Below are 22117 nucleotides of genomic sequence, written 5' to 3'. Positions count from 1 at the left end.
TATTTTTTTCTATTAATTAAATTGTGTCTCTTTCTCTGTGACATTGATTCTAACATTTTACTTGCAGAACTTTGCTGCAATAAATTTGTTAAAGTTGGGATGGTATATCTTCTAATGCGTATCTTCGAAAGATGGGAGAGATTCGATGGACAGATGAGACTAAAGATTTGTAATTACGCTCTTAATACGCTTCAACATCTCTGCGTTATAAGTAGGTTTACTATCGCAGATTCTCTGTATAGAGAAAATCCCGGCGTCTCTTAAAGAGAAAAAAAAATACTAATCGCGTATTATATTCAGATTTATCGTCCTCTACTAACGTACTCTTGAAAGTTGCCGATATTATGCGTGCTTTTTTTTATCCAATTACCTTCTAGAAGCTGGAAGGAAGGCTATCAAGTCGAACAATGGCCTACAGCTACTGTACCGGTTTTGTACGAACTGTCCAGAAGACAGGGCTTATGACTGCCTGCTGTCGCGTATCTGTGGGATAATCAATCAATGTCTGGAGAAGAGGGTACTGCCGGTACTCGAAATGTCTCCCGCAAGGTGAATGAAATGTTCGAGGTCATTTTGACCATCGAATAATAATTTTAAAAAGGCTTGTTATTATTTTGCATATACACATATTAGAACAAATGTATTGTATCAAATACATTGTTTTGCTTGCTTATACATATTTTCTCGTTTTTTAGTATCATTATGAAAATTACGTTTTGCGTAAAACAGATAACGAAAGTCCTGTTACGCGATATAAATCGACTTATGTTAGTTAAAAACTAATGCGTTATAAATGACATGTTTGTTTACGACGTGATGATCATTGGAGAATTAAATTTTCGATCGATTTTTTTTGCATGCAGATTTGTTCTGTCCGAAGCGAATGTCAGGGCGAACAGTGCTGAAAGCGGTAGCGATATCGACAGCCAGGTGTGTATGCTTTTTCGCATCAAAACTTTACTGGACCAACTAAAGTATGCGTTCGTCAATATGTAGTGTGTATTGTATTATTTAACGATTTTTGCTTCGTATACATAAAATATGCTGTTTCGTCCAATCTATGTGATAGCATTAAAATATTCATAATTCGAATATTTTTATTTTTGCACAGGCGAACAGCGTGGCTTCCATCGGTAGACTGTATAGCGATCTCGATTCCGGCGACGACGAGGAGAGCCATGACTCCAGGAATACGATGGATAATGCGATTCACGTGGGCGACGAGGTGGACGAGAGCAAATTCTTTGCTGGAGTCTTCACTTCGCAGAGATTTGAAGAGGATCTCGTTCGGTATGTAGACTTGTTTTCCCAAACGCGTAGACCACGACATAATTATAATTATCATTTCCTCTATCAGATACCATACGTTCTTCAAGGAGCTGGGCAGTTTGCAATCACAATTACGCATCACCGGATTGTCGAACGTCAAGGTAGCCGATCTCTGTTTGGCAGAAGATGATCGGCTGAGCTCTCAGTTCACGAAGACTGGAAAGGCTCCGATCAAGGACTTTTCAAAATCTAACGGTACGGTGAAGGATCGATTCGAGAGTAACACGCACGGTTTGAAGATCCTACGAGACGTGTCGGCGAATTTTACGGATCGACAAGCGTACTGCGCTGTGGCGAGCAAGGTGAGAAGCGTTATCGGTTTCGTCAAGGTCGCCTATCCGGATCTGATCGGCGGCGATGGTTTGGGAAAAGCCGAACCGCTCAACGCCAAGGATAGAAAGGTTTGTCGCGCGAAACTGCTGAACTGCGTGGAACGCGGCCTTCACACCATCACCACTGTCCAAGAAGTCGTCTACGATCTCGATGCTCTCGCGAACGCTGCTTCCCGACGATCGTCTTCGTCGAGTGACGAGCGGCTTCTCGGCAACTGGGACGAGAAGAGGATCGTCGGCAAGCGCAACTCGTCGGACACGGGACAGTTGCAGTTCGAGTCCAGATTCGAAAGCGGAAATCTGAGGAAAGCTATTCAGGTATACTCCGATTCGCAGGTAACTCACGCTTTTATGTAATCGATTATGCTCCTATTATGCAAGATCTCGTGGTAACATTGCGCAGATCTCTCACGCGGATTATTTCAGGATGTAGACATCCTGGAATCTTCTTGAATTCTTGAAAGTTTCATCATTATTTTCTTCTATCCTTTATCTATTTTTTTTTTATTTCCGTACGCAGATAGGCCCGCGAGAGTACGATCTCATCTTGACGCCGGATGTCAATAGCGGTTCCAGGCATCAGTGGTTCTATTTCGAAGTCTCCGGCATGGAGGCGGATATGCCATATACGTTCAATATAATCAACTGCGAGAAGGCCAACTCGCAGTTCAATTTCGGCATGAAGCCGATACTCTTCAGCGTCACGGAGGCGCGATGCGGCAGACCTGGTTGGGTGAGGACCGGCGTCGACATTTGCTACTATCGGAATTGTTATCAACGACCTGGTAAAGGGAAGACGTACCTGACGACGTCCTTCACGGTCACGTTCCCGCACGCGTACGACGTCTGTTATTTGGCGTATCATTTCCCGTACACGTACAGCCGGCTGATAGCCAACATCTGGAAGTGGACGAGAAGCGTCTCCGCAGCAAACATGTACTTTAGCGCGGAGACGCTCTGCGAGACCTTAAACGGCAACGAGAATCCCGTGCTCACCATCACGTCACCAGATTCCCAGACCAATCCTATACAAGTGAGAATTCCGTTCTCTCTCGAATAATATAAATTTTATCGTAAATCGTTCGATTTTCGCAATAGATATTTAAAGTCGCGTCGTCTCGTTTCCAGAATCGAAAGATGATCTTCTTAACGTCCAGAGTACATCCCGGTGAAAGCAACGCGTCCTGGGTGATGCATGGTACCATGGAGGCCCTCCTAAGTGACAGCCAATACGCCAGCAGTCTACGTGACGATTATGTGTTCAAAATAATTCCTATGCTAAATATAGAAGGAGTCGTGAACGGCTGGTGAGTTAACGATTATGTATTTCGCTACTTTTTTTTATCGAACGAAAATCATGACGGAATATTTCTAACTCTCATCTAAGTCTGATAGAAATTTCTAACTTTATAAGAATGGAACGTAAGGGAACACGTAGCTGCGTGCCACGCCATAAGATTGTAATTGTACCTTTATTAAAGTTCAGTTATACAAGTCGCACATTCGCGCCGTTGTACGCATAATTAATGTGGAAGTGACTTACCGTAGCAGTTAGAGAACAACATTTCACGTTGATGAAACTACGTACGCCAATAATCATACGTCTGAATGACCGAAACGTTAAAAAAAGACTGACATTCGCGGTCTTTTTAACATCCATCGTTCCAAGAATATCAGGAAGTGTTGGTCGAACGTTTCGTCTTGCAGACGTATAGATATACGTTAAATATGATGATGATTATTTCCTTATGAAGATATAAGACGCTGGCGGACGCGCTGGTAATTAAATGTCGATGATAATTTCAATTTTTAAAAAATTTTTCTGAATTTTGATATTAATATTTAATAATGATATTGAGTATTGAGAAAATTAATTAGAGATGACAAATTTGAAACGAAGAATAAATGAGACGATGATAAAATATATTCTACACGATTCGTCCGCCGGCGTCATCAATGATTCAGGATGAACTAAATAATCGTGTAAATGCCCTTGTGAAAAAATGTATATAGCTTGTCGAGTAACGTCGGCAGGAGAATAATTCGTCTTTTCGATTAATTAACCGCGGCTTCTTTCTTTTCTTTCTATCGACAGCTTTGACAATATTATCATTTTCGAGCCGCTTTGTTTCAAAGCGCCGAATAATTCTAATGGATGATCCGAAATCATTCATCTCTGCCTGCCGCCGACCGAGGAAGCTGGTATAAATCGTGCCTCTTTCTCTGATCCAAAACTATCGAGCATTGTACCGGGGGGGTGTCATCTTAAGTTAGAGCTAAACGGCGACAGCTCGTCGTTCGTGTCACGAAACGAACTCGTGAGAGATATACATATGTATATATATACCTAATTCCTCAAGAATGTCGATCTGGGTGTATGTAGGTGTATGTGAGTGTGTATGTATGTTTGTCACTTATACGACGCTAGATAACGCGACGTTGTCTAGGAAGGAAGTGAAGCGTTACTTGGACGGAGGGTCTAATACTTTGCCGTTGGTGCGCACTTTGATGTTGTACCTGTAGGCCGGTTCCGCCTCTGGCAGGATCGTACTGCTGTCGTCGTCCTGGTCCTTCATCATCGTCGCGTCCGCCGGTGGCTGGTCATTGACATAGTCCTGCACGCTGTCGTACGGCCCGATCGTGTGGGCGTCCTCGAGACCGTTGTTGGGCAGCTCGGTCTCCGCGGCCAGGTCACCGTAATCGGGGGACTCGCGATGCTCCATCCTCATCTCTGACGAGGAGGAGGAAGAGACGACGGGGCGAGATGCTGATGGCCGCAGAATCTCGCGGGTCTCGAGACCGTCGAAGACGCTGTCCTTGCGCGCTTGGGACGCCACGGCGGCGTGCTCGGTGAACAGGCTCGCGATATCCGGGATGTGTTCCGGTCGAGTGTCGTCCACGTCGTCGACGGTCGAGCGCTCGTGCTCGTGACCGTCGTCGAACAGCGACGACACTGCTTCAGCAGCGTGTTGCTGCTGCTGATTGCCAGATGCGGGAGCGGCCGTGGTGATCAGCCTGCTGACGACCGGGTCCTCTGATAATTTCTCGCCCACTTCCGATGGTGTCGCCTGCTCGTCCTGGGCGTCGGCACCCGGATAATTATCGTCGATGTTGGTGCTGTCTTCGCGATCACTCGTTTGGTCGTCGCTGGCTGGCGCCGAGGTGGTCGTGATGTAGGGCCTGTGATTTCTGAAAAGGCAAGGGGCTAGTTTAGAGACTGATCGTCGTCGCCTCGTTTTTTTTTTTTTTACAGGAATTGAGAAAATCTTTCATGTGAGTCTCTTAAGAATATTTACAATATTAAATTAGCATTGTTGTTAATATCTTTATTTAAGCATTATTTTAAAAGAGCATAGAAAAGCATAGCTTCACTGTTGTTGATGGATTATAATGTGAGGTTTTTTACGTAATGTTATCTGCATCGAGAGAGTGAAGCCATACTTTTTGCGTACATGTGCGTGTATGTGTGTGTAAGAATTATATCATTTGAAAGTAATGTGTGCTCAAGAAGCGAGAGAATAATTGAAGATAAGCTAAAGACATTTGCATAGAATTTCGTATTACGATTGAGAGCTATTCTCAAAAACCATTATACTTCTATTCCAAAACTACATATTAGTTGTGCGTAGAAGATTTCGAAGGACTAGTTCATACCGAAGATCTCGCTAGTGTTTCGATCGCCAGCAATAATCGTTTTCCACTCTATCGTAAACTGCGAAAGAAAAAACACCTTGTCGTTTCAGGCTACTTTTATATCTTTTATTAGACTGCGGAGGAAAAAATTCACTCCGATTAAGTATCGCGTCGTAAATTTGCTACTAAAAAGCGAAGTTTTAATCTCTAAGCTAGATCGGGATTACAACGATGTAGTCGAGATGACGATACAAACACGTAAATACATATTCACATGTAATAAAAAGTTTCGTATCGCTAGCGAGCATCCTTCAGCTAGTCCGCATGCTTCAGTAGCTCGAATAAACACATTTGATTATCTATCGCGACGCGTTTGCATATCTTATCGTTGGAAGGTCGTTTACTTCTTCTTATTCGTACAAGAGCGAGATTCAGTCTGAGCATTCCCCGAGATCCCCTTTTCTCCATCTTTTCCCCTTTCCTTTTCCCTTCTCTCTCTCGTTCTCTCTTTTCCCTTTCGTGTATTTTTGTGACGAGTATTATCTCACCTCTTACCCCTGAGTCGCGGAGACTGGAATACTGCCGTAGTTGTAGTAGTAGCATCTTGTTTGCTCGCAGATAAAGTCCTTCACGAGGGTGCAGTCCTGCGCTTCCCAAGCTAACGTAGGTGCAATCATCGCGACGCATCCGTCTGCGCTGCCACTGTCGCCACTGAAAGACGGAAAAACTAGCTTTTTGGAATTTAAACGAGAATACATGACGTTGTCGTTAGTTACTTTCCACGCACGAGTTTCTGTTAAAATGCTAAATTGCGGAAAACAGCTGAGCTAATCATTATTCGTGATGCGATACGGTTGACTTAGCATACGATTCTCTTCGGTCCGGCAAAACTGATCTTATTGAATAAATTAAATTTCTTCAAAATTTCTTAATGTAATCAACATTTCTCAATGGCAGATGTTTATAATATTTTATTAACCACCAGTACATACACCGTAGAATCTTTTAGACTTTTGATAATTAATAGTAAAGTAATATAATTGAAATCATGTACTGATAAATTTTTTAATTTTATATTCTCGATGAAATCATGGTTGTAACAGTTTAATATAATTTCTGCTGAGAATTGAAACTTTTAATTTTTCATTAATTTTCATATAGAGTATTAACTCTTCTTGGAATGAAAAAAAATAAAGATACAAAAGTTTATTAAAGATGTTACCTTTCACGTGCCACCCTTTGTGGTTCGGTACCGGGTGGCACATCAGCGGGTCTGTTGCCAGGTCGCTTCAGCATGTAGTCGAAAGTGACATTGAACGGCAATCCCGTGCTCATCCACAAAAACATGTCGGTGCCTAATTTGTTGCCGGAGGTCCAAAAGTCATATTTCGTATAACCGGCGTTTTTCAGATATTGCGTCATCGTGTCGGCCTTCTCCTTCGTTTCGAAGGACGCCAATTGAAGACCCAGCGAACGACAATACTGATACGCCAGGAAGTAGTTGAGTTCCGGACTGTAGGGATTCATTCGCGAGACGAAATACTGTATGCCATCCAGCTGAATCGTTGTGATTCTCTGGGCTGTAAACATTTTCACATATCTTTAATACGCGATAAAAGCTTAAGTGCTATTTGCATCATGTTTTATTTTAAGTCACGTTGGAATCGTACTACATCAAAGCATTCAATTGCGACACGTGCGAAATTAGGACAAACTAGTTGATACAATTCTCAGGATAATTCGCATGATAATTCTATTGCATTCATGTGGAGGATGCACGTGCTAGACTATTAAATTAACTCATAAAGAGAAACAGAGTAACGTTACACATTTATGAAAAAAATATTTATGAATATATTAATTTTAAAAATATGTATAGTACATACTTATCTTTGTTATTACATAATATTTTTTATATTTTTACATTTGCGCATGTTTCAAGTTTCAATTATATATATTTTATATTTTCTACAATTTTTTAAATTATCTAATATTTTATTAAAAAAAGATATCTTCTTTTCTTACGTAGAATTTCTTATAGTTATACCGAAGCACGTGTCTGTCGTTGAACAAAGCCGCAAATGGCAGTAGGGATACGGGAAAATGCGTTATATGAATTCTAATGCAGCTGGTATCCCATTTTAGTATTGTAGTGCGAGGCTCGTCATCAAGAATCCCGTTACGATTAATAAAAAAAAACGCTCACATGTCTTTTAATACAACATGCAAACTCGAACGTACGTATGGGAATAATAGCATCGAGATTGTATTCCCAGTTACAGATTTTTAGATAATTTGAATACAGTAGTAATTTCTTCTTTTTTTAACGATGATAAATATTCCGATTACATAACGCGCGTAGACAGGAAAGTTATTTAAATTTATATGCTAAGAAGCGCGTCGTTTCCATCCACATCTCATGCGATATAATGGCGATATAAGGCGCAGCAAGTGGCATGAAATTAAAATGATTATTTCAGCGTCTCTCGTCCATGTGCCCGTCTCATATAATACGATTTTAATTTCACTCTAAATGCGTACCCTGACGCGGCGCGTTTTTTTTAACCGGCCTCACAATGACTCGAAGTTTTTATGAGAAGGGCCGCGTTCACGCGATACATCGAGTTGCGAGTTCATTGAACCGCCACGGTTATTTGGTTAACTATATTTATGAATTATGAAGTGCGTCCCCGAGATCCCCGAATAGACCCTAGGTGAACGAGTGTCACAACTGATGCGAGTTTCCCCCCTCATTGTTTCTAGTCGCGATTGTTCTCCGTTTTGCCTTACACTTTTACGGCTGCGAAGACTGCCGATCGTAAGAGAAATTGACTTTAAATTCAAATATCTCTCTTTCTCTCTCTCCGAATATGTAATTTTTTTAAAAAGAACGACGATATAAACGCTCACATAATGATTATATGTTTGAAATCGAATCGAGAGAGAAATATCTCTTTAATTTCATACGCAAGAGAGTTATGAAACGAAATTGAAGGCTTCGATGTAAAAAGAGAACAAGTTTATCTCGAAGGAAAATATATTCAAAGAAGATTGAATGATTGAAAAATCGAGATAAAAAATCAACGGGCCAAACGCAAATGGGGAAGTTCAATGTGAGCGAAATAAGTAGCCGAAAAAATGTATATCATTACACGTCAAATTTTCAAAGAGGTGAGATGAGCGATGTCTTCATTTATGCCGTTTCGAGGAAGAATTCAGCGAAATCGAAGTGCGTGTATCGATTTGGATACTTTCAAGACGTATCGGCAGTTTCGCGTGCACGCAAATTGCATTGTATCGTTATATACGGTGGAGGCAAAACCGGAACGAGATGGCCGGTCGGCAAAAGTCTAGTCACGGCTGTGGATACTTCGTAGAGCGCATCCGGAGCAAAAACGTTCCGGATCGTGAAGTTGGACGTGCAGGTGGTGGTAAATGACCCGAAGGCCTTGAGACGTCTGCCGCCGGTGTGCGCGCGCGAAAGAAAAGGCGACTAGTCGCCTTTAACTACAGCTTCGTTCACGTAACGCGTTCCTGGCCGCCGACTAATGATTTTCGATGAGACCCGAGACCCTCACATAAGGAACGAGATCGCATACATAAACGGAGCTCGAGCCTCTGTAAACGATCTCGGTAAACCGTGTATAAACTTTTTCTTTCTTTGGATTTTAACTGGGCAGATATCGTCATCCAGAACCATTTTAGAGACCGCTTTTATTTAAAGATTCCGATATAGATATCATGCACAAATATATAGTAAAATTTATCTTTTTTAATGTGAATATTTTACTTAGAAATTATTTTTTTACTCTCTCTTCTGCAATTTAAAAATAACATAATTTTCCATATCTTAAAGATTTTTGTACAGGCTCTAGATATTTCTAGATAGAATTTTGAAAGGATAAAAAGTACTTTGAGAAAGCATTAATATGTCGTTTGTCTGAACCATTGATTATTTCCGATTCCAACTTCAAATGCGTTGACAGTTGGTGCACAATTGGACAGTTTCTTTAATGACAGGAAAGCGCGAGGCTGCGAAACGTCGAGTAGGGTATAAAAAGTTTTTGAAGTATGTTAAATGAGAAAATTGTAACTATACGAGAGTTATTAAGTAAAATGGAAAGTTTGAGAGAAAATTAAAAATTATATAATATAATATATAACATATTATTAATATACTCTCTAATATTTTTAAATATGTGTGTATCTCACTTATTGTTAAAGATATGAGAACATATTACATAAAGATTACAGTAAAGATCTATAGAGAAATAAAATATTTAATCCAAATAAAAAAAAATATATATAATAATATAAATATATTTTTAAAATCCGAAATTTTCTCTACTCTTACAGCTTTATCTCTTTCTCGCGATCTTGAGAACTTTTCTTTAGAATATGAATTATTCACACGAATATCGCTACGCATGTGAACATTACAACATTTAGATGGACAGTGCGAAAACTGCGTAGGAGACACTGACTGATCAAACGGAAGAGTACATCAACGTGCCCGTGATGAGATCAAGAGAACAATCATTTCATAATAATGAAGACGTCACCAGCGAGTATTGAAGCGAGCACGACCGAACACCATGGCATTGTGTTGCGATGTTACGCGATGTAAAGGGTTACTAACCTGAGGCGAAGGCCGCGACGACGAAGAGCAACAGGACGATCTTCATGTTAGCGTGCCGATTGTACTGATGCAGCGATCAAGCAGTCAGTCGTTTCCGTTTCCGATTCTCGTCACCCTCTCCCTCTCTCTCTCTCTCGCTCTCTCTCTCGGAATACACCGGATGTTAGTGTTAGGGTCGCGTTCTCGAACTGGCCTCGCGCCGAGCTGTGGGCCCCCTTAAGAGTCTTCTGCCCGGATCCCAAAGGAGGGGGTCGTTGAAGATGATTCACTGGCAAACCTAGAGCAGGAGAGCTCCAACGCGCGAAGGGGACGAAGGCGGCAAGAGTGGCGGATGACAACAACGACGACGACGACGACGACGGCTGCGATGATGATGACATGGAGACGAATCGAAAAATGATTGAGTAGCGCTGCGAAAAAAATATAAAATCGCGAGTGACAAGGTCAAAGGAAGGAGACGCGATGAAAAGTATATCTATTAAACAACGAATCTGAAGGCTTATCTCGTGATCGACGACGCCACGCTTGATTTGACATGGGTCGTCCACCCCCTTCCTTCCCTTCCCTTTCGACTGCGAAGATGATGTGCAAAATCAAGGATATATATTAGAGCCCCGAAGAGAGATACCTCTTCTCGTGGCCGCAAAGTGTTTGAAGAGATAATCGTATGTTTAACGGCCTTTGTCGACAGATGAAAAGAAGTATTTTTAGACACTCGAGACAGGACGTTTTTAATGATTAAATATTTAGATATTTTCCCAGTAATAACACGCAAATATAATTTTATCTTCCCTGTGAATGAATACATCGCGCGAGTAATATATTATATATTATATACATTTTCATTCCGGTATAAATTAATCAACCACGCGATTTATCATTAAATAATTATTTTTGTAATAAGAATCACGTTGTTTGCTCCACTTGTCTTGGAAACCTGTTAGCGTCGTATACTCGCGTTGGCGCGATTATAAATTAACGGACAACATGTGATTATATCGGATTAATTATATTAACTAGCATTGAATGAATAACGTTTGCTCGCGGTTATAATCCATTTGCAATCGCGTGGATGTGAAACACTGAAAGAACGAGTAATAGCAAAAACATCGTTATCCGCATATAAAGTCATGTAGCATTTATGTTGATTCCATTAATAATATCCGCGCGCAGGAACCCGGTTCTCACTTTGTTGCCGACACCATGAACTTTTTGTCTCTCTTTCTCTCGGCGTCTTTCGCTCACGCGGTATGGAGTTTTACGTTGCCATGTCTTCACGGTTCTCCGTGGATTTGTATCGATGGTGAACAGCAAAAAGACGCCGGTTTCAAGGCAGACTTCATTTCTGAGCGCCTCCTTTCTCAGAGGCATCTTCGCGAATGCCCCGATATCATCCACCCCTAAAAATCGCCTCGCATCATTCGTCAGCGAAACGACACGCACGATCGTGCCGCTCAAATTCAACGTTAATTGCGACAAATCGTATATATCTTTTTAAAAGAAGATCTGCAAATTATACCCTTTCGATCATACAGTGCAACTTGGCTTATCTACGTTATGTATCTGTACTTCGAGTTTTTTTAAACGGATCAGCTGATAAAGGAGATGTCGATTGTCGAAATCTACTTGTCAAACTATCTACTCGCGTCTATTAATTTATAGATTTTGCTATAAAATCGCGAGAGAGTGAAGCATATCGAAGAGATGCCTTCGACATGCTTCATTGTCGTAGAAGAAGCGACTATGAAATTTCTGCGAGCGTCGAGACTTCAACCGGTTCGCTTCTTCGAGGCCTCTGGCGCCGTCTATTCTTTTCACGCTCGATTTCTCTCGCGCAAGAGTGCATCGTAATCTCTCAAGCGCATCTCATCCCCGCGAGATCCGATGGAATTCTGGTTCGAATGTGAGATATCAACCGTGCGGCGCGTGCGAAGACTACCGGGGCGCGTCTCAATTAAGCTTAAGCTCGTGATTAATGATGCGAGATCGTATCGTCGTCGTTCGCAAACGGGGTGTATTAACGAGTTATCGAGTATTTCCATCAGCATCTATTCGCATACGACGTCTCGTCGAGGAACGCTGCGTACATCTCGTCATTATCCCGGATTATCTCCGTGGTATTCTGTAATCTTGAATGAAAATAGCGATATTTCATCGTTTGCGCACACCGTCTTAAGTCTCTTCTTACTCACGCGTAACGCCAAGGTATTTCCTTGGTAATTGAATTTTTTAAAAATATTTAATCATTCAAATATTTCACTCATGTCCCGTTACAAATATTTTTTTCGGACCAATGATGCTGTATTGATTTGCGTGGCTGGAGAACATGGATCTCGAAAGGACTTACATCTACTCAAGGTAGACTTCATTTTTTATCTTCGTGTTCTCTCGTCCGAGCGATCGATTCTTCTCTCATCCTCTCTCGATCGTTTTGATATCGGTGGGGATCAGTACGAGAAGCTACATACGTACCCTGGAAAACGCAGCATGTCCTTTTTTTCTTCGTTACCATCTTTATTATCTTCGTTCGCTTTCTTCCTTGCGAGATATGTCCGATGGTTGAATCGCCCGGATCAATGATCGGATACACAATGTGTTATTTCTGACTCCGTGAACAAAAAGCGCCTCGCGTGACATCCAAGACCTACCGCACTACGGAAACCATCCTCTTCTCCAGTCCCACAGGCGCAGCATCCGCCTGTTACATCCTTTGCCACGCCGCGAGCTTAATGACAGGGTAGCGTAAACCGTGCCGGTTCCCTTCGCGGATACGATTCGAGAATGCAGATGAATCGGCCGGAGAGGCGGTTTACGGTCGCTGTGCATCTTTGCGGCTTCTTTTAAATTAAATGCAATTGCAATTAAGATGCAATGTAAGACGCGATTCCATTATTTCCACATCGAAAATTTGTCGTTTTTGTATTCGTATAAATAACTATTTATTAGATCATTTTAATGTTCCCGAATAAATAATCAGCTGATTCGCTCACACGAAGATTCTTTACTCTTATATCTGTTTTTTTTTATTATAATAAATTGTATTTATATTATTATGATATATTTTTGAATACTAGACAAAGAATACTACGTAGAAATTAATTGATTCGATGGTTGCATAAATTCTCTTAAGATAGAATTCGGTTTAGATGACATTTGAATTGAAGGGAACATATTTAAATTTCTGTACATATTGAGAATGCGCTGTGAATACCCGGACTTGTACCTCGCGGCGTAAGTCACGTTTCGCCTTGGTATAGGTCAGTTTAACAGGTTGGGTTCCCATCATGGTATTCCCGTGGGAATGCAACGCGTCCGCTCGAGTACTCTCAGGTCCAGCGACGCTTACAAAGTTCTCCTCGCGAATCTCTTTGTAGTGGTAGCTAAGAGACGAAAGCAGAAGCTTTGGTGCGCTGGATAAACAAGCAGTCTTCCAGCAGCATCATCACCATAGCCATCGTCGTTGTCTCTTCGCGTCCTACCGTTCTCTCTTCTCCACTACTTTTCTCTCTCTTTCTCTCTCATCTCGTTTTCTTCTTCTTTTCATCTGCTTCTTCTTCTTCTTCTTCTTCCTCTCTTCTTTTGCTTGATCCGTTCCATGCGAGGGAGACGCTAGGAACAACTTCTCACAGCCGCGCTGAGGGACTTGGTCCTTTTTTCCTAAAACAAAAGCAAAGACGGGGGTTCGCCAGCAGCGACCAGCGACCATCGTCGAAGGAAGCGTGGAAAGTGATGGAGCAAGAGATGCGAGAGGGAGGATGCCACAGGGGGATTCTTGCCGAGGTCTATTTCAGGCTCTGCCAGCAATCGCGCTATGTAAGGCCCTCTTCTTTCCTTCCCTCGCTCACTTCTCTTCTCGTCCTTTTTTCCATTCTGCCTCTTTCCCTCCTCACTCTTGCCAGTGCCCCTTCGTCTCCAGCGTCCGGCTCTTTTCTTCTCCTTTTTCTGTGTGTACGGAACTCTCGGTTTTAGCTCGCGAACAGCGTCTCGGACCGAGACGATCCGAGGAGCCGTACTGCCCTGAAGGCTTCGACGGCGTCCATTCCTCCATTTTGATATCTCTAGGACAGTGATCCTCATGATTGCTTCGATTCGCTTACAATATATGATCGAACGTGGTGTCTCGAATATATTTCAAAATTTATCTGTATAGTACAAATAAATCTGGAGTTCGAATTCGTAACAATAAACTAGCGCGAAAGTTTCCGAAATATAGGGCGTGTTTCATAGATTTCATTATATTTTACATTTTATATTTTACGTGATTTATTTATATTTGTAAAAATATTTAACTCAAATTTTGTACACATTTATAAATAACGACATATATTTTAATTTCATATTCGATTCTTGGGAATCGTGAAACAACGTCGAGAAAAGAGATTGCCCCCGACACAATCGAATAGGATACCAACGCGTAACTATTTTTAGAATTCGGTTCTATCCCGAAAGAATCCAATTATAAGTGCGCAGGAGTGGTCGAGCGACTTCGTAGTACGAAAGGGTCGCGCGACCTTGCATACTTTTTTATAGTTCACTCTTTTGGAGCCATAATTCAGTTGGTACCAGAGCAGTCTGTCGACTTACTCTTTCCTTTGGAAAGTCTTAAAACAGTGTTTCTCACCGACTAATATAAAATTTTATGATGTGACATAGTCTCTCCAGCGAGTAGTAAAACTGCTCGGAAAGATTAATATAGATCATTATCTATTTGTCAAATATATTAGTAATTATGTGTCTGATAGCTTTTAATATTTTACCAAGCAGAATTTCAGGCAAACATAATTATGCAATTAAAAAATCTTTCATTTCTGTTCCGAAACATAACCAGAATCCTCTCAAAGGTATTCGTAAAACTATACAACACATTTTTAATTTCTTGTTTCTTTGCATATTAATTACGTCTTTTATATAATTAATTATATATAATGACCCTGTGAAGATCCGAAGTTGAGAACACATCCGACTACCGATCGTTTCTTCGGAGCACGGCTCATCGATTACGTACGCGGCTTATTATGTAGTCGCTGTGGTCCTGCGAATATATATTTAGACAGTTCGTTTCCCGCGGGAAGGGGAAAGGAAAGGGGATATAATGAAATTATAGCACCCGCGGAATGTGGCGCGGTGAAACGCGCGGAATACGTAATATCCCAGACGATATCCTCGAAGGCGTTATATCAAACTGTGTATACGTGTTTCTGTCCGGATTCTCTTTTTACTTTCAACATACATATCTCATGCGCAATTAATGACGAAATGACCCGAATGACCGGCGCGTAATAATAATAACGAACGTAATGATTGCGGATCGTTAGGGACGTCGTATCTTAGCCACGGCCGGTTTTACTCACGCCCTTGTTGCGGTTACGCGCCTCGGGGAAGGGTCTAAGAGGACGACCTAGAACCTGAAACCGTGAACTCTCTCGTCCGCCCGATTACGGGGTCGAGGTGAAGAGGTCTTAACACGGATCGGACGGCTCGTTACGTCGGAGTGTTTTCAAGAAAAACACTTCTTCGTGTATGTAATTGTAGGTATTCAGGCGATTTCCGATGCTCATACGAATGTAAAAACAATTTACACGCGTTATTATCTTTACGTATGCAGATCGGACGCGTCACGTCAAGGTGCAACAAGGTGTAACATATAATTTGAGATACAAACGTAATATATAATCAGCTTGATATTAGATATAGTCCTATGTATTTAAAGATAAAGTGTTTCATGAAGAATGTTGGAATTGATTAGAATTATATAATTAGATGTGAGGATGATGTAATTTTATAAACGGCAATTCTATTCTAATAGGTACTTAACTAATAGCTATTTTATCAACAATCTTTTTGATAAATGATGAGACCGAAAATTGCATTCTCATATAATACTCGATCGCTCTAAAAAAATTAATCAATAGAAACGAAGAGGATCGTGTAATCGTCGAGAAGACATTTTGCGATAAGTACTAAAAAGGCTAACGGATGAGGGAGAATAAAAGTCGCTGGTCGATATCGTCGAATCATTCGACCCATAAATCTTCATTAATATGATCGTGCTATCGCGTCCGATCCGCTTCTGAAATAATTTATCCGCGACTCTGTCATAAAAAAAAATCTCAGCCCCATTCGCGTCGGGTACACACTTTGTATATTCATAGTAGGCCTTTTCTTATCAGCGTGTTAAACCTCGGAGGACATCCTCGACGCTATGAATCGCGCTTGCGAGCAAGAAGTCGCAAGAAAGCCGCGTTTTGTTCCCGCGAGAGGAAACCGCGTCTCAACCTGAGACGAGCGTCTTCGAAGAAACGATCTCACGAGAGCGAGAGAGAGAAAGAGAGAGAGGTACAGAAGAAGCGAATGGATTTGCTCGCCCTTTTGCCGTCCGTGGAAAAAGGGTCGGCTCGGAGACCTTGGGTCGGAGGAGGAATGCAAATCGAGACCGGTCACGAATATTCTAATGTGCAGTTAGTCGCTACAACGACCGTGGCTGAGGGAACGTCATTCGTTTCCTCCCATCAGCTCAGCAGCAACGATTGCACACCCCCGGGTGCATCATGCTCGCGCATCCAGAACTCGACTCGCGACTAGATACTTTGCGTGCCTTCGAATGAATCGGAACGGCTCATTCGAAACGCAAATGACGGTGTCGAATCTCGTAATGGCGACGGAATCCGCGATATTTTTAACATCCTGCCGGGAAAAACAGGTTGCCATCCACTCGCAACGCCATTTCCGACGTTGTGTTGATTACGCTAGGATGTATCGGGGAATGACCGGCTGGGAGAGATCGTTGTGGATCGTTCAACTTCTTCGTTAAATTGAAAACGTTATCTTTGTCGCGTATCTGCTTCTTTTTAAGTATCAAATAATAATTATAGTTTATTATGGACGCTACCGCACGTTTATGTGCGCGCGAGGATTCAGAGACGTGGAAACGGAGCCGAGAGATGAAAAAGGAAGCGTCCAACCAACCGTGGTTGCACGATCGAACCTCGGGATAACCCCGGGGAGAAAATGCTTCCAGCTCCAAGGAGAAGACGGGACGGAGATAGATGCGGATGGTAGTAAAATTCACGGAAGAAATACGTGATACACACGTTGGAGGAAAGGGTCCTAGGAAAGCAGAAGTTCCCATGACGCCCGGAGAATTTCGCTTTACGATCACAAGAACGGACTTCTTCGAGCGTCCTCGCGCGTTCCCGCTCTCTCATCTCTTCCTCGATTTCTTTGTCGGTTATTCCGAGAATTCTCGCTAAGATCCGATATTTTACGGACGTTTTTTTTTTTTCGAGGAGCCGTTCTATTGCTATTTTTCTACGACTAGAGATTTATACGTTTGTGGAGATAACGAACGGACTTAAGTTGACAAAGAGGATAGATTAATAAAGATTATCGGTTATCACATATCTTGGTGATAAAACTCTCAACATTGATATGAATATGAAAGCCTGCACTTGTGATCGATTAAAGCATGTAAAGGCAAGTATTAGGAATCGATCGAATCTTCGATCGATTTTAAATTAGATAAACGCGACAATCTCAATTACATCACGTATGAGAAGAGTGTGTCTCTATTTGTTTGAAAAATATTCGCGACACCACGTAGATGTGTGAATGGTATTCTTTGACACGAAGCGCAAGTCCGAGGCGAGTCTTGTATGCAATTTGTACAGGATCTCACTAGAGGTGAGAGAAGTTTGCAGTCAAGGCTTCCTTCTCGGGAAGTCATTGACATTGGTGAACAGCACGAGAAGAGACTGATGCTGCCCATTACATCGAATGGTTAATAAAACAGCGACACTCTCATTGTAGAGACATTCAATTATCGTTTCCAAACATATGACTCACCGTCGTGGGTTCTTTCTACATTGGACCCTCATTGTCACCATGAATAACAATAGAAGGGAACACCTATTATTCGGAAATACTTTCGAATTAAAACGAGCTCTCTGCGAAGCTGTCATTTTTATCTTATATAATCAATTACATAAAAATTTAAATTTATATAAATTTTTTTACTATTATATGTATATATAACATTTTGTTTTGATTTTTAGATAATAACTTATATTTTTCATAATTCCGATTTAATTTTAGCGAGGTGTCTGATTTTATCTCCTACTTAATTTAAATTTGGGAGAGAGTGTGTAAACCTTGCTCTGGACCCTCGGGAAAAAAAACCAGACAGAGACTTGTTTCGCGGATGTAATGCTTGCCGTCAGATGTTGAATGTTCTTAATAGCGTTACCTGACGAAGCGCGTTGTTGCACGTTCCCTCGCGATTTCGTTTCGCTGCGGGGTCTGAGACAACCGATCGTTTTTTTGGCGTTGCATGCACGTGATGAGATGTATTATCTCGAATGACTGTCCCCTTTCGCCGTCTTCTGCGAACACTGTGCGCTGGTGAACGTCCTCTCTTTCTCTCTCGACGAGATTGTCATCAGGTGTACAGGTATACAAAGTCAGCGTTAGCTGTCGCTCTCGCCATGCGTGCTCATTTAAATCGCGTTACAGATAAATAAGCGCTCTATATATAAATATAAATATATATATGTATATTATATTAATTATATATTGCTAATTATTTTATATATATATATTAGATTTTATATATATAATTGCTCTATTAATCGACAAAGATACATGTTTGAAACATTTTAAAATAATTTCTCAGAATTCTTTTCTCGTTCGAGGAATGCTTTAAGCACGCGATTATTATTTATTTCAAACCTTGACTTTTCTTTGATCATCTTTACGCCGGAAAAAAAAGAGTCTGCTTAATATTCCGTGTAGATCGAGATATTAGTGCGGCACGATATGTGCGGTGTCAAGACAATAGCTATAATTCAAGCGACCGTCTTCATCGGTTGTCACCTGCCATGCCCCACTATTAGCTATGCGCGACACGAAGGCGTCACTTCCTCCGACTCCGGCTTCCGGTCGCCGGAAACGTCCTTCTAACCGCGGTTGAATCCTTAAATGAAAACGATCTCTCGCGGGTTTCTTCCTTCTGGGATCGCAAACGATATATTAAGACGAATCGTTAAGTGCATTATTGCATATAATTCGCCTATTACACATACGTTTTCATAGATGAAAACGTTTAATATATATTTCTGGAAAATTACCGAATATCGTAAACTTGAGAAAATATCTTAGAAAATTGGTTAATAAATAATGCTTGCAAATTACTTCTCTCGAAGACGTATAAATATCTCGATATATCTCTTCGCTTCGCAAACGCTCGCAGATGTTAAAATTATTTCATCACGTTCGAAACACGTGCATTCTTCCACGGCGAATAGATGGGATGAAACCGCAGAAATGAGCTGGAAAGAGCTCGTTATATGATCAGATATATTACATCAGAAAAAAAGCTAGTTTGGAATTTCCGGTCTCGCGTGAGATAGTTAACGATGTGATACGTTTACGGTCGCGTACTGCGTGTAGTACAGAACGATGATCACATTCCCGATAATTTTAGCATTTTAAACGTTCGTGGTCGCACCATTCACGAGGTGTCCGGCTAAAATCGGCGCTTTATGTATAAGATTCTTCGATATGTGTCGTCATTACAAAACGTACGACTTTCGTTGTCGACAGCAATCGTTACGGTCTAACGAACGAAGACCTGAACCGACGCTGGAGCAATCCCAATCAGGTGTACCACCCGGTGATCTATCACACCAAGGGCCTGATGGAGTACTGCGCTAGGGTGCTTCAAAGACCGCCCCACGTTTTCGTCGATTACCATGGCCACTCGCGGAGAAAGAACGTGTTTCTGTTCGGTTGTTCAAGGTCGGGTTCCTGGAGCGCCGCTGACAGAGCGAAACCGGACCAGCCGGTGCAGTATTTGGTAAGGAAATCAACGGAAAGAGAGAATCGGCTACAGGCGATATTTTTAGATTGTCCGTTCGCGCGCGGATTATTTATCTTACATTTATCTGTCATCGGATCGATCCGGTAAATGTTTATCAATTTCAGCGACTATCTTTTCGATTTACGCGAGCAATTGCGCGCCGACAGCCGCGATTTCTTTCGCCTCGCCCTGATAACATCATTAATTAATTAGCAATACCGCGAGAGAAATGTTTTCCTTTTCTCGAGAATTTTCTTAGGATTCTCGTCAGAGCTACCAAATGCAACTTTGTAATAATCTTCTCGCGTATTCGTTCTGTATCAGATGTTACCGCATCTCATGCAGAAGACCTCGCCGGCTTTCGCTTTGCCGCTCTGCTCCTTCAAGGTCGAAAGAAATAAGGAATCCACCGCCAGGGTCGCTATATGGCGGCAGTTGGGTGTCTCGAGGTAAAACGACTATATTCTGAGCAGCGATCTGATTTACAATGTGATTCCGTAGCAAGATCGAGATTACTCGTAGTATTTAAAAAAGATGTCTAATATGAAACGTTTCTTTTTCGGAATTTAAATCGCGCACACTTGTTTACGATCAATACTAAAATTCGTAGCTCGATGAAACATTTTCATTAGTTTGCATTAATAATTGTATAGAGAAGCTAATTTTATATATTCATGTATTTGTAATTAAATGCAATTCTATCAAGATTACAAAAAAAAATACGAACATTCTATTCTATATTACAAAAAAAATTGTCAGCTTTAATGATTAATGTTTCATCCGAACAGAAGTTACACGATGGAGAGCAGCTTTTGTGGATGCGATCAAGGCACATTGGCCGGATTGCATCTCGATACTGGGCATCTTAAAGCCATTGGAAGAGATTTCTGTCAAGCTCTATCTATGATAAAGGACGCTGATGAGGATTGGGCTATCGGAAAGTACGTGAAAATATCCTGCTCTTATTTATCTTTGTAAAAATAAATCCAACTATAAATTCGATTAAAGTATATCTGCTAAAAAAACATATACAATATACAATATGCATATGTATATATAATAAATCCAGATTCTAGGATCTTACGTTTAAAAAAGAAAAAGCGCCTCCGAGAGCCATATTTAATTTGCGAGCTATTTCTTGAAATTGCTCTATTATTGTTGTTTTATGTATTATTATTATTGTGTTATTCGACATAGCTCGACGGAGCAGGCCTGTTGTCCGAGAAAATGCGTCTTACGAAAATCGCGGAAGATTCCAAAATGTATTCAGGATAAACACGCTATACATCATACTACGGCACTCTCTTAGCAAACGAGATAATTAAACAATTGCGATTTTAAGGCAAGATTTATGTATGATCGTCCCGTGCCAATTTAACGCTTGTGCTAAATTGTTCCATGTTATCAATACGTGTTTGCGTTACTATCGATGTGGAACTAACTATATTGACAATAACAACTTAAGCAAAAATCTGTCATTTTTTGACGTATGAATAAATAATCATTAAACATGTGTATTTACTTACTGGTTTAAATCAGCAAGTTTGCCCGTTCAGAGTCTATCTCTTGTTAAATCGTTTCATTCAATATCATTAATGTTGTGTCTCCTTTTAGAATTTCCATGGAAGAACATCTCCTCGAGAAGTCAGGATGCATAGATGAAGTGTGTTCCGATAGCGAATCCAATGAGTCCGATTTTGAGACTTAGGAGACTCTGCACTTTAGTCAATTCTATTAAAGCAATTACGAGATTGATTATTCAATTGTCTGTATTATAAATTCAAAGTGGATATAAAGATTATATAAATTTCGTTCTGATAGTATAGCGTAAAGTGCGTCATACTTTACAAAGAGAAAAATATTTTAAACAACATTTATTTAAAACCGATAACAAAGTTTTTAATCGCTACCTCTTATGAAAATACTATCTACGTCGCAAAATATATTTGTACGTATTTCGGAATATACTTCACATTGAATATACTTCACAAATTGAATTTTACCATATAAATAAAATTATCTGCTATATAGATTTAATACTTGAAAGCGCGCTACTTAAGTTAGTTATACGTGTATGGCCACGTAATGATTATTTAGCTCAAAAAAAAAAAAAAAATAAAATTTAGAAATTTGATATCATTAAAAGAAATTATCATTTAAATAATAACATATATATAAAGTTTTATATATTTGGAAATTTGGATTATATCTTCATAAAAAAAGAAACAGATATTAAACGATACCAAAGATAAGATAGGGAGTTGTATCACACATTCCCTGGCTCTCTCATATTGTACCTCGCTCTATACTTTGTATATTTAACGTATTATA

The 22117-nt window shown here is 40.8% G+C and overlaps 2 protein-coding genes across 12 annotated transcripts in view; one reads left to right on the top strand and one right to left on the bottom strand.

The window, feature by feature from the left end:
• Positions 1 to 21907, top strand: part of LOC145942870 (cytosolic carboxypeptidase 1) — a 29824-nt gene extending 7917 nt beyond the window's left edge. For 9 of the 10 annotated variants that reach the window (XM_083049985.1, XM_083049988.1, XM_083049987.1 and 6 more), the window contains 12 exons: positions 68 to 211; positions 378 to 549; positions 864 to 930; positions 1112 to 1290; positions 1358 to 1979; positions 2182 to 2694; positions 2790 to 2968; positions 19531 to 19783; positions 20111 to 20235; positions 20575 to 20727; positions 20984 to 21128; positions 21401 to 21907. In XM_083049985.1, the coding sequence (XP_082906111.1) occupies positions 68 to 211; positions 378 to 549; positions 864 to 930; positions 1112 to 1290; positions 1358 to 1979; positions 2182 to 2694; positions 2790 to 2968; positions 19531 to 19783; positions 20111 to 20235; positions 20575 to 20727; positions 20984 to 21095 (2519 nt within the window). In that variant the 3' untranslated portion in view covers positions 21096 to 21128; positions 21401 to 21907. The remainder of the gene's footprint in view (positions 1 to 67; positions 212 to 377; positions 550 to 863; positions 931 to 1111; positions 1291 to 1357; positions 1980 to 2181; positions 2695 to 2789; positions 2969 to 19530; positions 19784 to 20110; positions 20236 to 20574; positions 20728 to 20983; positions 21129 to 21400) is intronic. The other variant, XM_083049986.1, reaches the window with a different exon arrangement.
• Nw (narrow) lies at positions 3115 to 10227 on the bottom strand. 2 transcript variants are annotated; one of them, XM_083049995.1, is made up of 4 exons: positions 9934 to 10227; positions 6517 to 6874; positions 5850 to 6005; positions 3115 to 4850 (listed from the first exon to the last, which is right to left on the bottom strand). In XM_083049995.1, exons 1-4 carry the CDS (start codon positions 9977 to 9979, stop codon positions 4124 to 4126), a joined length of 1287 nt encoding a protein of 428 aa, XP_082906121.1. In that variant the 5' UTR covers positions 9980 to 10227; the 3' UTR covers positions 3115 to 4123. The 2 variants fall into 2 exon arrangements, with proteins under 2 accessions (XP_082906121.1, XP_082906123.1); XM_083049997.1 differs by having other exon boundaries at positions 4711 to 4850; positions 5843 to 6005; positions 9934 to 10186.
• Positions 21908 to 22117: the final 210 nt, after the last annotated feature.

This window comes from Prenolepis imparis, unplaced genomic scaffold (assembly GCF_030444845.1).
Source record: "Prenolepis imparis isolate NDT839.2.m4 unplaced genomic scaffold, iyPreImpa1.0 SCAF_11, whole genome shotgun sequence".
Lineage (NCBI taxonomy): Eukaryota > Metazoa > Arthropoda > Insecta > Hymenoptera > Formicidae > Prenolepis > Prenolepis imparis.
The sequence above is the reverse complement of the archived record's forward strand: the minus strand, read 5'-3'. Positions and strand labels throughout refer to the sequence as shown.

Coding starts and splice junctions, on each gene's coding strand:
- Nw (XM_083049995.1), bottom strand. CDS start 9,979: ATGAAGATCGTCCTGTTGCTCTTCGTCGTCGCGGCCTTCGCCTCAG. Junction 6,875..9,933: donor CGTCGCGGCCTTCGCCTCAG/GTTAGTAACCCT, acceptor AAATGTTTACAG/CCCAGAGAATCACAACGATT. Junction 6,006..6,516: donor CAAAGGGTGGCACGTGAAAG/GTAACATCTTTA, acceptor TCCGTCTTTCAG/TGGCGACAGTGGCAGCGCAG.